The sequence below is a fragment of the Choristoneura fumiferana genome, chromosome 3 (assembly GCF_025370935.1).
Source record: "Choristoneura fumiferana chromosome 3, NRCan_CFum_1, whole genome shotgun sequence".
Classification (NCBI taxonomy): domain Eukaryota; kingdom Metazoa; phylum Arthropoda; class Insecta; order Lepidoptera; family Tortricidae; genus Choristoneura; species Choristoneura fumiferana.
The window spans coordinates 20,347,496-20,360,361 of record NC_133474.1 but is presented as its reverse complement, the minus strand read 5'-3'; the positions used below and the strand labels follow the sequence as shown (position 1 = coordinate 20,360,361).

Below are 12,866 nucleotides of genomic sequence, written 5' to 3'. Positions count from 1 at the left end.
CTGCCATAGCGGAGCGTGCTAATATCTGACACGTCCCACCGGCGCTAGAAATAGTCGTATGTACTTGTGCACGCTTTGTTAAGGTCGCGGGTGAGCAAAATAATAAAATTGTTTTTAGTTGATTGATATGGACCTGCGCAAAATAACGTCTGATTTAACTTCACTTCAAAAAATTAGGAGGTTCTCCATTCGATGTTTGTTTTCGAATTTTTCGATTCGAATGTTTTTTTTTTTTCACGGAAATCTCAGTGCGTTAATCTGACTTGCTATGTAACCTCACTTTTTTGTTTTCTATAAATTACTAACGCCGTTCCAATATTTTATTTGTTGCTGACAGTCAAAATAGTGTACGGCCGTGTCGAATTAGAAATATTGTTTTGATTAGCCTTTAAGGTCGTGCACATATAAATACTTGTTCACTAAATGAGGCTATTTAATTTAAAATTTATTATGTAAAATATAATTTCAAAATAATTGCATTCTGTCGATTCTAAATTTAAATGTATCGTTACAAAGGTCACGTATAAATTAAAAACAAATGACGGTAGCGTCAATGCGATAAGCTTTAAATTTAGAAGGCAGGACTGGGTTAAAAAAGAAAAAGTGAGCCACAAAATTGAATAAAAATAACAACAGCTTTTATTTATTTTGCATTTTTTATATAATATATTCTTACAATCAACACTAGGCTCCGTCAATAACAATTATAACAACAAATATAAAATATGTCATTAATACAAGTTAATAAGAAAAAAGTGACGTCCAACCTGAAAATAAATAAAAAATACAATACAATACTCTTAAAATATTTACTGTTGTTAAGATACATTTTGCAAATCTAATTTTATACTTCTAATGATCGGATTGAGCCGAAATACTCGTATGTTACGAATATACGGTACAAAAATTTAATGTTAATTTGAATGCTTGACGTGGTGAATTAGTCGAGTTTTTTTCTAATTGTACCTATCTCTTAACAAAATTGATTCATAATCTGATATTTTGGATACAACACGTGTATATCCAATGTCGTGTCTCACGCGTATCGGTCTTTTAACTAGTCTATTATTTATTATGGGATTACAAGTCATTTGAATAATTTTGTAATAGCCTCCCACATAATTTATGTTAATCCAAATAAGTGAAAATTTACGCTGGCTTAAAAAAACACGCATTTAGTCCCTTGTCACTTTAGGATGAACTATTGGTTATTAAATGTAACTGTGTGCGACGAGTGGACTGACAAAGTCCTAATCATGCAATTGAACAGTTATAAACAAAGGGTAGATAAATAAAGTAAATATCACACAATTTATATCGACGCTTGAAAGAAGAAATTTACCAAGCGACATTTTTTTAAAGTAGTGAATTATAAATATAAGTATAACTCACTATCTTAAAAAAATGTCGCTTAGTCAATTTCTCCTTTCAAGCGTCGTAACAATTATTTAGTCTTCTAATAACACGTTCTTACTTTAAAATAGCACAAACTGATCGTCAAATAACTTTTTATTCGTAGGTATAATTTTACGCCTCGATTAAAATCAAGTATGTTTTGTTAACGGAATATAAAATAACAATAATTTTCTTGTCCGCCTTAGAAAGCGGACAAACAAACACCCATTCTTTACATTAGAGACGTCGGCTGCTGCCACTTATCATCTGTAGTGCTATCTCGATCTACACTGACAAGCTGGATGCGATAGATGCAAGTTAAAGAATAATAGCGAATAATTACACAAATATAAAAAATAGATATATAGACTTTTCTGGAAACAAACATCAGTCTATGGTCGCTCAAACTGTCAACACTCTAAAATGTCTGCAGTATGTATTGTGCAGGGAAGAAAAACGAACTCTTACGGGGGGGACAGTCGAAAAATTCCACTTCTAAGCGATAAATAACAGCTCCAAATCCCTCCAGACTAACGCTAGAGTAGCAAGAATATCTAAAATAATTTTGTAAATATCTATAGTAAATGGTGTGAGAAAACTTGGACGGTCATTAAATTTTCGTGATCGGTTAAAAACATATTTTTTCAATCGCTTTGAGTTCGCTGCTTTGACCACTGGGAGCACCGGTTCTCTGCCAGACGCTCGGTCGCGCCACCTGGCTGATTCATGGACCCACTAAATTCAAATTACGAACCAGTCTTGTCTCTTGTCATGTTTTCTTTTTCTGTATAAATTAAATGGCATTCATGTCCACCAGCCTGTAATAAGACCTGTTCTGCGCGTTGTTTTATTTTTAAACGTTTCAATTTCTTCGTGAGAATTTCGGCCAGTTTCAATTAAATTTCGAATGAATATCAAAGGGATTTATGGTCCTTAACGGCATTGCGTAATTTCAGACCAGAAATTACAGTAAAAACTTTTTGTTTCGTTTCCTTTTTTCATGCGATGATATTTATATAATGTTCGCCAACGATATCGCGGAGTACTTTTATTTCTATGAATCTGACATTTAAGTTATTGCTTTAATTAGGTATAATTATAAGTCTTATAATATTCTTTTACTCTGAAAATTCCTTACAAAACGCAAAAGTATAAATTATACCTAAAGTAGATATAATTACAATTAGGTATAAATAAAGCACTGGTTTCGCCTAAATTACGGGAGAGGAATGAATGCGTGGAATAAAAACAAGGGAGCTTACGTCTTAATAATAAAAGCCTAACGCACAGATTTTAAGCCTTATTTTATCGCTGTTAGGTGCATTTTTACAATGACAGAAATTTGTAAAGGTGGTGCGCAGAGTGAATGAATGACATAAAATATCCGTCGACGCAGAAACCCGTTCAGGATAAATTACATTCACTCATTTAGGTCTTGAGTTTTTTTGACAAACAAAAGACTATTGTATGCTTGAAATGGAAAGAGGTACGATACGGAATTTTAAAACTATACTTTTGCATTTGCATGTTATCCTACTAATATAAATAAGACTAATTGCGAGTAAGTGTGCGTGCGTGTGTATGTGTGTGTGTATGTTTGTTACTCCTTCACGCTAAAATGACAGAACTAATTTGGATAAAATTTGGTATGTAAATAGATGAACATCTATAATACTTAATAAATAGGCTACGTTTTATTCCGTCATTCCCACAGGATTCATATAAAATCCCAAAATATTACCTTTTAAGCCTTGTATACATGAAATTATATAAAATATTTTATATCTAATTATTTATATTTCTGGCTCTTTAAAACTGGCTTAAAAGAACTAGTTTTCTAAACACCCTGTGGTGGAAGAGTTCACGGGTTCATTAATTACACTACGCCCTGTACAGTCACGCCCCGTTTGAACCCACAGTCAGTCATAAACACTTGTAACTCGAGACCAAATCCAAACTTCGAGAATATTACTAACAGGGCAGTTAAGGGGCTAGTAAAGCTGTTACAGGCTGTTGCAAAACTACAGACCTAAATGAAAAAACTTAAAAATAAATATAGGTATAAGTTTTTATTGGCACTTGCATAGTTATCAAACAACATATTCATGTAGCAAATGTCAAAGCAATCTAAACTAGAAAAGGGAAAACTTCGAAAAAATAGAACTCATAACACATACTTCCATATTTACGTCATAAATCGAATCTATCACACATTCGTGACATACAACTTCCTTAAATTTTTAATATTTTTTTGTTATGCTACGCTACTTTGTCACGAATGAATGATTTCTATTTCTATTTCTAATGCAATTTCACGCTAAAAATTTGTACGGAACCCTCGGTACACGGTGCACCAGTTCGACTCGCACTTGGCGGTCTTTTTTTAACTTCTCCGACCCTTGATTTTAAATTAGGAGGTCGAATACCCACCATGGTCTGCTTTTGACAAACAGTTTCCACTAATTACAGTCCAGAGCATAATCGTAAAGTTGGATGGCCGGCATACTTGCCCCTTGCGTGCGAAGGCAACTTTAGTTCGCAAGAATGTGCGGCCGCCCTAATGGCAAGGAAATAGTATGCAGCGACCCTAAAGTTTAGGGCTGGGCACGCGATAGTATTGTCACTTGATCTATGTTGCGGGAAGTACCATTAGCTAATGTAAAGGGCAGTATGTGGCGGTTACTACAGGACGGTGTAAAGCGCTATCGTAATTTGAAATATTATCTACTCTCTCTGACATTACTGTTTATGACGCGCATTCGTTTAGTTTTATTTATGTAGGTACTAGACAAATGCAGGTGGTAGGACCTTGTGCAAGGTCCGCCCGGATTGCTACCACCATCTTGCTCGCTAATCCTGCCGTGAAGCAGCAGTGCTTGCACTGTTGTGTTTCGGCGTGGAGAGTAAGACAGCCGGTGAAATTACTGGCACGTGAGGTATCCCATCTTAGACCTCTAGGTTGGCAACGCGTCTGCAATACCCCTGGTGTTGCAGATGTTTATGGGCGGTGGTGATCTCTTACCATCAGGAGACCCACTTGCTCGTTTGCCATCCAGTCGAATAAAAAAAAATGTGCGGGTGAGCAAAATCAAAATCCGTCCAGGCATATCATCGTGATGGAGTTACAAACACACACACACACACACACACACACACACATAAAACTTGCTTAATGATCTATGGATTAAGAATAACAAAAGCTATACATACTTAGGTAGTATGTATTTATATTAGGTTACTTCTGACCAGTATATGAGAAGGGCTTTCACATAGTGTCAAGTGGCGTTACTTGCATAAATAATAAATATCATGGGACACCTGACACCAATTGACCTAGTCCCAAACTAAGCAAAGCTAGTCATTTTATTTTTAAAAAATAAGTTATTTTATGTTAAGTATTGCTGATGAAGATGTAATGTAGCACACAAAAAAATATATAAAGCTTGTAATATGGATACTAGACAACGGATCAACATACTTATATAGATAAATACATACTTAAATACATATTAAGCATCCAAGAACCGAGAACAAACATTCGTATTATTCACACAAATATCTGCCCCGGCCGGGAATCGAACCCGGGACCTCAAGCTTCGTAGTCAGGTTCTCTAACCACTTGGCGATCCGGTCGTCACTTTTGTTTAATTCATTCATGCCAGCTCTAGTGAAGGTAAGTATGTTTTTTTACCGTTGTCATGTATCTTGAAATTAGTTTTTTAACAGCACCCAGAGCTAAACTCGCTCGCCTCGCTTATCCTATGTACAGATAGCCCAAAAATATCACATTTTTCTTAAAGACTGCCCAAAGAAATATACGCTAAATACTACGAAAAAATTCATATACTATTATGATTCAGCCTTTAAAAGTCATACATACTCGTATACATATAGCACTATATATGTTGCCCGTTAATGACTTTACAGTTAATTCACCGCTCAACCCTTCGCGAGCTCATTAGCGCGATAAAGCCCGCAATATAAAAGAGTGACGCGGCGCTTCTCGGCCATTCATCACAACCAGTGTTGCCAGCTTAAAAAAAACGTCCCGAAACCCCGTGTACCATTAATGCGGATCCCTCGAATTCTTACGTTCTTAGGCCAGCAGTAATAAAGTATCTTAGGTAACGTATAGGTAAAACCAATATTGTCAATTTTAATACTGAATGGATCGCAAAGTCGTATCGTTTTTGTGATGACAAAGCAATCTTTACGCTTATAATAGCACTAGTGACAGTTGCTTTGCTTTTCCTAAATGCTTGCTTGTTTCTTTTCTCGTTTGTCAACAGACTTCTTTAAGCCCTTTAATAATATAAAAAAGACGTTAAAATTATTAGCTATTTCAGCCAACCAAGACATTTTTTACCATCCTATATCAGCTGTAGGGCTTTAACCCTCAAAGACAAGTCAGTGTGACAATAAGCCTTGTTTTTATTCTGATATAGGCAGGAAAAAATGGTAGAAAGCTTACTTTATCGACTATAATGTTACATACATAGGTACAATATTGCCCTTATTTTCGGGGGAAATCCCCTAAAATCGACACCATCGCGTGTTTCCCTAAGGGGGCAGGCAGGCGTATTTTGCAAAGCTTTCAACGCTGAATAGGTTTTTCGGTTTCAATGATTGATTTGAGATACGGCTCTTTTGTTAAAGAGTTTTGATTGGTTCGCAAGTTTGAAAACGTTAAGCAGTGAAATGTTGCAAATTGCCAACTGGATTGGATATGATCATGTTTATTTTATCATGTTTTCATCATCAGACTTTCATAAATAATAATAATGATAATCGTGGGACAATTTACAGCAATTATTATTGACGTAGTCCCAAACTAAGCAAAGCTTGTACTATGGTTACTAGGCAACAGATAAACAAACTTATATAGATAAAAATACATAATTAAATACATATTAAACTTCCAAGACCCGAGAACAAATATTCGTATTATTTATACAAATATCTACCCCGGCCGAGGATCGAACCTCAAGCTTCATGGAGTTCTTACACATTTGTTGCATAGACGCAGTTATCGTAAGATCACGGGTGCGCAAAGCAATGATGTATGTTCATTGCCTTCGTGTAAAAAAGAACTTACATAACTGTATCTTCATTAATTTCCATTAATATCGACGTATTCATATGTAACGTTATTACATTATGTACAATCATCCACTAAACATCAATCAAGGCAGATGTTGCTCGTAATCTCGTTTACATAAGTTATGAATGACGCTCCCTACCATACTCATAAATGTTAATTAATTCATAAAATATAGAATTCGTTAATGCTTTTAATCGTGTCAATTAAATTTTGATTTTTATGGCCGATAAAATTAAGTAATTTGTTTTTTGGAAAATTGAGGTTATGAATGATTTTGATTGATGTTTTTTTTTTGTTTCAGATCCTTATTTCTACATAATGACAAGTATAGACCCTGAGGTGAGTTTTATTATTGTCTTCTCGTATTAAAGTGTTATTTAACTTACAACTTACTTTTTCGATACTTATGTAGTTTTTATTAGGGTTCCGTGCCCAAAGGGTAAAGACGGAAACCCTATTACTAAGACTTCGCTGTCCGTCCGTGATCGTCTGTCACCAGGCTGTATATCATGAACCGTGATAGTTAGACAGTTGAAATTTTCACAGATTATGTATAACTGTGGCGGCTGTAATAACAAATACTAAAAATAGAATATCATAAATATTTAAGGGGGGCTCCCATACAACAAACGTGTTTTTTTTTGCCGTTTTTTGGTAATGTCTAATGAATGTTGTATAGATGGTACGGAACCCTTCGTGCGCGAGTCCGACTCGCACTTGGCCGGTTTTTATATTTATGCTGTCTTTATCAACCCAGTTTATATACGAATGAGAGGGCTTAGGCTGTAGTTTCCAAGTGGGCCCACTGTGGATCGGGAATTTCACGCAATTGCTTGCTCGGCAGGTTGTGCTGTGCAGGTTTCCGCACGATATTTTCTTTCACCGTAAAGCTCGTGGTAAATTTCCAATGCAATTCCACACATAAGTCAAGGCCATTAGGCCAACACGGCTGCTTATTTTTTGTGCCTTTAAAAAAATATTAATGATTAATGTATTTTTTTTTCCACTAAGTATTAGATATAGCAATGTACACTCCAAAAAGTACAATTGAATGTTCTCTCATGTAGCTTTTTTAATGTTAAATCTGATCTTTTAATAGTTTATTAAAGAACATTAGAGATTAAATTCTGTTTATCTATATTTGACTGTACAGCTAGCTGGCCTCTATTCCACCAACGTGACAATTGCCAGTGGCATAATAATAATATGTTATACCCGTATTTTCAAATAGGCTCTCTTTGAAAATAATAGTGGCACCTGTGAACGTCACGTGGTATTTTTTTTACTATTTTTTTATCGCGAGAGAGGAAAACGAGCTAGCGGGTGATCTGATGGGAAATGGTCACCGTCACGGTCATTGGTCCGTTGCCGGCCTTTAAAGAAGGCATGAGACCTTTTCTTATGAAAGCCCCGATGTTATAGTTGTCCGGAAACTCTGCTGATGGAAGTTGATTCCACAAATTTGCTGTACGTGGAAATAGTGCCTTGGTGGTAATATTTATTTATCAATTGTATAATTAATAAAAAAAATACAAAAAAAATACAAAAATACATAACTCAAGAAAAACATAAAAAACAACTCAAAAAATATATAAATCCAAGCGTATATACTCATTCATGTGGTATATATAAGATTATGGTAACAGTGCCCCTGCGCTGTGACCGAAGATAAGCATACATTTAACCATGCGCGTGCGTCGCTTGTTCGCGGCGCGTTCGCTCCGGCCACGAGCGACTAATCGCAATATGGCCGGGATGGGCGCCAAGTGTGCAATATACGGTCATATGGTAAATACATGTAAAACATTACTTCATATTGGATCACACGGTCTTCAAGGTGGATTTGGTAATAGCGTAAGTAATTTAGCGAGGACGGATTTTAACGTCGATGAGATTAGTTGAGAGATATTAATATTGATAAAGAAGGTGATAAAATGACTGAAAACCAGATAGTACTTTGCTCAGAATCGAGAGTAGAATCGATTACACTATGTTTTAAACTAATAAATAGTAATAATGATTTATTCAGAAAAATTGCGCTACAATATACAAAATACAATATTTTGATATTTAAAATCAACACGTGTGCCTGAACTAAGGTTACTAAGTGAACCCTATATCTTACTAACGAGCATATTTTTACAAACTAAAATGAAGTCCGTTGATAATCACCTAAGGTTGTTAGGTTGTATTTGTGTTTTTAAATCTCTTTTTACTGTGTGTCTAAAAGTTACGACTGCAACAGGCGCCAATTAAATATTTTAGTGAGGTTGCACACTATATTGATAATTTAATACTGGCCGGTTTGCTGTCAATCCGTGATTTCAGGATTTTCCTCTAAAAACGTCAAAGCGCAACTGATAAATACCTACAAATCATGAGTGTAGAGTTAGAAATGAAGTAGAATTACTGACTTAGCAAAACACACGAATATCTTTTAAAATAATGAAGGTATTAAAAAAAATGCAATCAACTAACTTAAAATGAATAATATTTTTGAGGTGTCTGAGGTTTTCAGTTATTTAATTAACACCTTGTATTAAGTAGACGGGAGACGAGCTGTCGGTAGGCCTCCAACAAGATGGAGCGACGCCCTGGTTAATATCGCGGGATCGCGGTGGATGCGGAAAGCGCAAGACCGGTCTGAGTGGAGAGCCTTGGGGGAGGCCTATGTTCAGCAGTAGACGTCTTCCAGCTGACATGATGATGATGATGATGATGATGATGATTAAGTACAAACGCAAAAGTTTGTCAGCGTGTATATTTGTTTGTCAATCACGGGAAAATGATAACCTCGTAAGTCCTGATTTTTTTAACTCGCATAGTTCTTGACACTGAGCCAAGTATTCCAGTTTTGCGAGTTCACATTTCATTGAAGGATTTGTACTAAACATAGTTGATTCGGTAGTTATTCTTACAATTTATTTGTACTTCATGCAGTACAGACTTACGAGGATTAAGCAGATTTCTACTACTATTTAACTTGGATTAACGTATACAATTGTTATATTACTATCATGGAAAATTGTACTACTAAGCAGAAATATTAAAGATTTTTCTGGCAAAATGATTACTACTACTTCTTTTATTTCATACTTTTTCTCTATTTTTTTTTTCAATAAAACATTTTCAGAATAACCTACTTTCAAAAACTTTACTGTTTTATACCATTTATACCCGTTCTATAAAATAGCTCAAACAAACTCAATTTCAAATCAAAACATATAAAAGAAAATAAAGTTCTTTACATAAACATTTATACCAAAGGAATGATTCTATCTTTACTATCGCGCCATATAAAACCCCCATTACAATTCCACGTTTATACCCTCCGTGAAATAAATACTTTATTTATTTTTTATGCAGCGGTAAAGAACACGCCTTAAGCTATGTACATACGTAATGCGGATTCAATGCACCTGTATAAAATCACATTCACGAATGCACGATGCGGCCATTCTGTTTTACCGTCGGGTTAAGTAATAGACGACAGCGTGCGAACCATAAACAACCAGGCCCTTTACTTGCTACGAAGTGCAAAATTCGAATTTCGTGTCTTGCCGTCCGTCCGTGAGAGGGACGGCACGAAACATACTTCGATTTTCAAATTTCGTAATAGCCCCTCAGAGACTATTTATTGTCTTCTAACGCACTTGGAATCACGATCGTCTTCACCAGTTCTTTCTGCCAGAGCTATAGATAATCTGACCACAAGTACATATAATTAAAACTGCTTATTTATAACCCTAAGGTATTCGACCTGTGTTTTTTCGAGCAGCTTTTTTATAACTTCACCGCTTATTTTCAAATGTTTCAAAACCTGCAAGTTAATTTGTATTCACTCCTAGTGGTGAGATTGACTTGAAATTTGGTATAGGTACATGTAGGTTGTCTTTCCCAGGATTTCAAGCTATATAATTTAAATTTGTTCAGCAAGCGTAAAGATGTAAGAGACAAACAAACAGACAGAAATTCATTAATAATACACCTAATTAAGGATTCACATGTATTTTTAGATAACATATATCTGTTAAAAAAAATTCGTCGTTAACTACAATTGACTCTAATTAGCTCCAGCTATTTTTATGCAATTGCATACATCGTGATCACAGGTAGACGACGTTTGCTTATGGCGCTTAATTTCATCGACAATTTCCTAACACTTGCACCAAAATAAGGCAATGCTACACTGTTGCGCTGGAATAGCTTAGCATAAATATAAGCCCGCGACCACATGCGACCTCCCTGGGAACCGGCGTCCGCGCACAACTCTAACCCTTACTCAAACAATCGACAAAGAATATGCTGCCCCGCAAATAGACCTTACTGACTCTGTATAAAGATGTTTATTCTTTGTCAGATTAATGTATTTGGAAAGGGTTAAAAGGCCGTTGATATTTCACGACGATACTGTACGTTCGTGTTAATAGTTTGTACATTTTGAAATCACTACGACTACGACTGTGCCATCCTTCCTAGTGTACTTAAAAAGATAAAAATAATAATAATAATATCAAATGTACTATTTAAAGAACAATTTAATATTCAACGTAAGAACTCAGATTACTTGCAAAATTCCAAAACTAGTTTTGGGGTAAACCATACAGTAATTGGCCACGTTACAGTAATTGCCCACTTGATATTTTTATACGAAACAACAATAATACAAATAATTTAATGATATTTAAAAGCAACTAGATTATTATAATGAGCACGATATTTTTTATGATTTATCACCATTTTTCTTTATAAACTTTTGATTTAATTCAAGTGGGCAATTACTGTACCGTGGCCAATTACTGTATGGTTTACCCTACATACAGCTCAAGCACTGCATCTGTTAGAAAATTTTTACTCGGGATGATATAATTCACAAATTTTAAATTTATGATTTCGTTCCCTGTGTTAATTTTGTAGTATCCAAAATTGACTAATCGAAACTACCTCTTATAAAGTTATCCAATAGATACCTACTTTAATATCCCTAAAAACAAGATCTTTGATATTTATCTGTGCATTTGCAGAGTTACCTTTAAACGTAAGGATAAATGAACTAACATGTCAACATTTACACAATATTTATTACTTCATTCTTATCTTCCTAGACATCACGCAACAGTTCTGATATCTAAGTCATAAACATACGGACGAGTTGACTAAATACACATTTCGACTTCAAACGCGCACTCAAAATATTAATCACCGCAAACCGAAGTGTGTTTACTCAATTCATTAGCGGAACTAATCGATTAATTTGTCCAGCGACTATCGAATAGTTTTCAATCAGTGATTCAAATCGAGTTCCCGCTGCGCCGCATCGATCCGCAAATGCATTTGAATTCGATTATGAAACCGACTCGTAATATTATGTTAGAGAATTGTAACAGTTATTTATAAAGAAACCCTTCATCTAACATATTTGCGCTGTTATAAGTTATTTGACGTCGACTTCATATTTAAAAACATAGATCTGTCCGTCTCTTTTTAGAACACTTATTGATATTATTTGCTTTATTTAGTACATAGGGTTGTGATTACTACATCTGTTAGATAAATACATAACTTATAAATAGGAAATAATATACGCAACGGCACAAAATTTGACCCACTCTACATAAAAAAACACCTATTTCTGCATGCATTTGAGGGCCAGAATTTTGCCGCTTAGTATAATTATGTAGGTTGAAATGTTAGTTCCAAAGGTCTACGTTTAGACTGTAACCTATGCCTTTAAAATATTAGTTTAAATTGAATGTAGAAATGTGGATTTAATATACAAAAGAGCTTAATAAAACTTATTAGCAAGTAAAAAGCTAAAACTATAATTTCAAATAAATCCGATCTAGTACTTTGCTGAAAGTCGAAAGCGCGCCCTGTCCTAATGAAGCACTATTCATTTGTACTAAATTGATTAATCTAAGCCTTTCCTAATAATAAGATTACTCCTCCCCTCCTCTTATTAATCCTGTCTGATAATTCTGACCTTGACCTTGAATATAGTTTTCTTCGAATAAAATGTATTTTGTATCAACAGCGATGACAAGCGTCCTTTATTTTTTACCTTTTTCACATATTTGACATAATCTCGTATTACATAATATTGTTTGGCATAATTATCATATCGCCTCATAAAATATTACAGTGTAAGTGTTTAAGTTATCTATGAGGTCTTAGTTCTAACCTAATCTTCTTTTCTGTCAACAATTAGTTTCTGTGTACGGTTTTTCTCAGGAGAAATATTGCGATGGATTCGTTATGCTAAATGAGTCTTATGCGAAATAACTTTTACGCCAAGTACATTTCATGCGAAGTGATTATTCTACCCAAAAAGTTTGGGGCAAATAAAATTATGCCAAATGAGGGGTACCCG

At 34.9% G+C, this 12,866-nt stretch overlaps 1 protein-coding gene across 2 annotated transcripts in view; it reads left to right on the top strand.

The window, feature by feature from the left end:
• LOC141426898 (uncharacterized) overlaps positions 1-12,866 on the top strand; it is a 568,321-nt gene that overhangs the window by 355,294 nt on the left and 200,161 nt on the right. For both annotated transcript variants that reach the window (XM_074086147.1, XM_074086145.1), the window contains one exon: positions 6,798-6,835. In XM_074086147.1, coding sequence (XP_073942248.1) covers positions 6,815-6,835 — 21 coding nt within the window. In that variant the 5' untranslated portion in view covers positions 6,798-6,814. The remainder of the gene's footprint in view (positions 1-6,797; positions 6,836-12,866) is intronic.